The sequence below is a fragment of the Notothenia coriiceps genome, unplaced genomic scaffold, assembly GCF_000735185.1.
Source record: "Notothenia coriiceps isolate Sejong01 unplaced genomic scaffold, NC01 NC01_scaffold00037244, whole genome shotgun sequence".
NCBI classification, from domain to species: domain Eukaryota; kingdom Metazoa; phylum Chordata; class Actinopteri; order Perciformes; family Nototheniidae; genus Notothenia; species Notothenia coriiceps.
Window position 1 is genome coordinate 20,469,459 of NW_011369945.1, and position 1,350 is coordinate 20,470,808.

General features: G+C 42.0%; 1 protein-coding gene across 1 annotated transcript in view; it reads right to left on the reverse strand.

Moving 5' to 3' along the window:
• Nucleotides 1-1,350, reverse strand: part of LOC104965401 (carboxypeptidase B-like) — an 8,487-nt gene that overhangs the window by 6,491 nt on the left and 646 nt on the right. Inside the window, exons 2-3 of the mRNA XM_010794356.1 lie at nt 761-836; nt 387-511 (exon numbers count right to left, since the gene is read on the reverse strand). Of these exons, the coding sequence (XP_010792658.1) occupies nt 387-511; nt 761-836 (201 nt within the window). The remainder of the gene's footprint in view (nt 1-386; nt 512-760; nt 837-1,350) is intronic.

The following is a 1,350-nucleotide window of genomic DNA, read 5'->3' on the forward strand; positions in this document are numbered from 1 at the left end:
ACATGTGTCCCCTCTTCTTCATGTCTCTTCTACATCAACATGTGTCCCCTCTTCTTCATGTCTCTTCTACATCAACATGTGTCCCCTCTTCTTCATGTCTCTTCTATATCAACATGTGTCCCCTCTTGGGGCGTGGGGAGGGGCTCCTTATTTTCATCTAAAGTAACAGACAGAGAATCAGCACTTTGGAAGCAGGGCTGAAACAGAGGGGATTATGGGTAATGCTGCAATGATCTGTTTGTGTTTCAGCCAATCAGAGACAGGCTCTGTATATATCTGAGACCTGTGATATACTGATGAAACACAGTATGATAGGAGACCTTTAAAACATGTGTCCAATGGAAATCAGATATGAATGTATTTTGCATCTCTACCCGGTGACCTACTCGTGCTCCATGTCGTTCTGGTGCAGGATGGTGGACACGATGTCCAGGTACATGGCAGGAACATGGATGTCCACATCGATGTCGATGGTCACCAGCTCGGCGTTCTCGGGCCTCCAGAAGTCAACCTGCAGATGGCGCCAAAGTCAAACACTTGATTATGTTGAAAAGATCCAACATTCAGTCTTTCTTTTGACCAACTGTGATAAATGGAAAGACATTCTTATTGTAAAGGGACATTAAAGGCAGACAGTATTTGATTTAAGTGGAATTGACCCAAAAATAGGTCCACTTTAGCCTCTTGCGCCATTATAAAACCAATTAAACCCCCGTAGTGAGTAAAGAAAGTGGTGTAAGGTGTGTGAGAGGAAGTGCACCTCGATGCTGTTAGCCAGGTCCTTAATGAGGGTCACATGTTCGTCAAGCACGGGCTTCAGACGGAAGACTTTCTCTCTGCAGATCAAAAAGGGAGAGAAATAAATACATAGATGTAATTCACTTCACTCTTTACGACATTGTACCTGTATAAACTAAAAGGTAACGGCCTTCCAAAAGAATGAACGAGGTTGTTGGTTAGTGGTTTATTAACTGGCACTTTTAGGGTGAGTTTTTTCACATAATCACTTTTTATTGTCAAACAATGTCACTAATTGGTTTGTGTTCATTGAATTGCTCGTGAAGCTACAGTAGTCCAAGGGTTTCTGGGAAGCCTTAAAGCACTTCAAGGGTTACTTGTTTAAACAAAACTGCTCAAGTGTCTTCGGGGGAAATGCATATGTCATCTAGCGTGTGGAAAGAACGTTCTTAAATCTGGGTATATGCAGGAATCCTGAAGTCAAGTGTAATACCTTTTAAGACCTTTTTTAAGACCCTTTCCAAACATTTTATGACGTCAAATCCAACGGGATACCATAAATAAACTCCACAGAATCACACTACACACCTACGCAATGATTACATTCAGGCA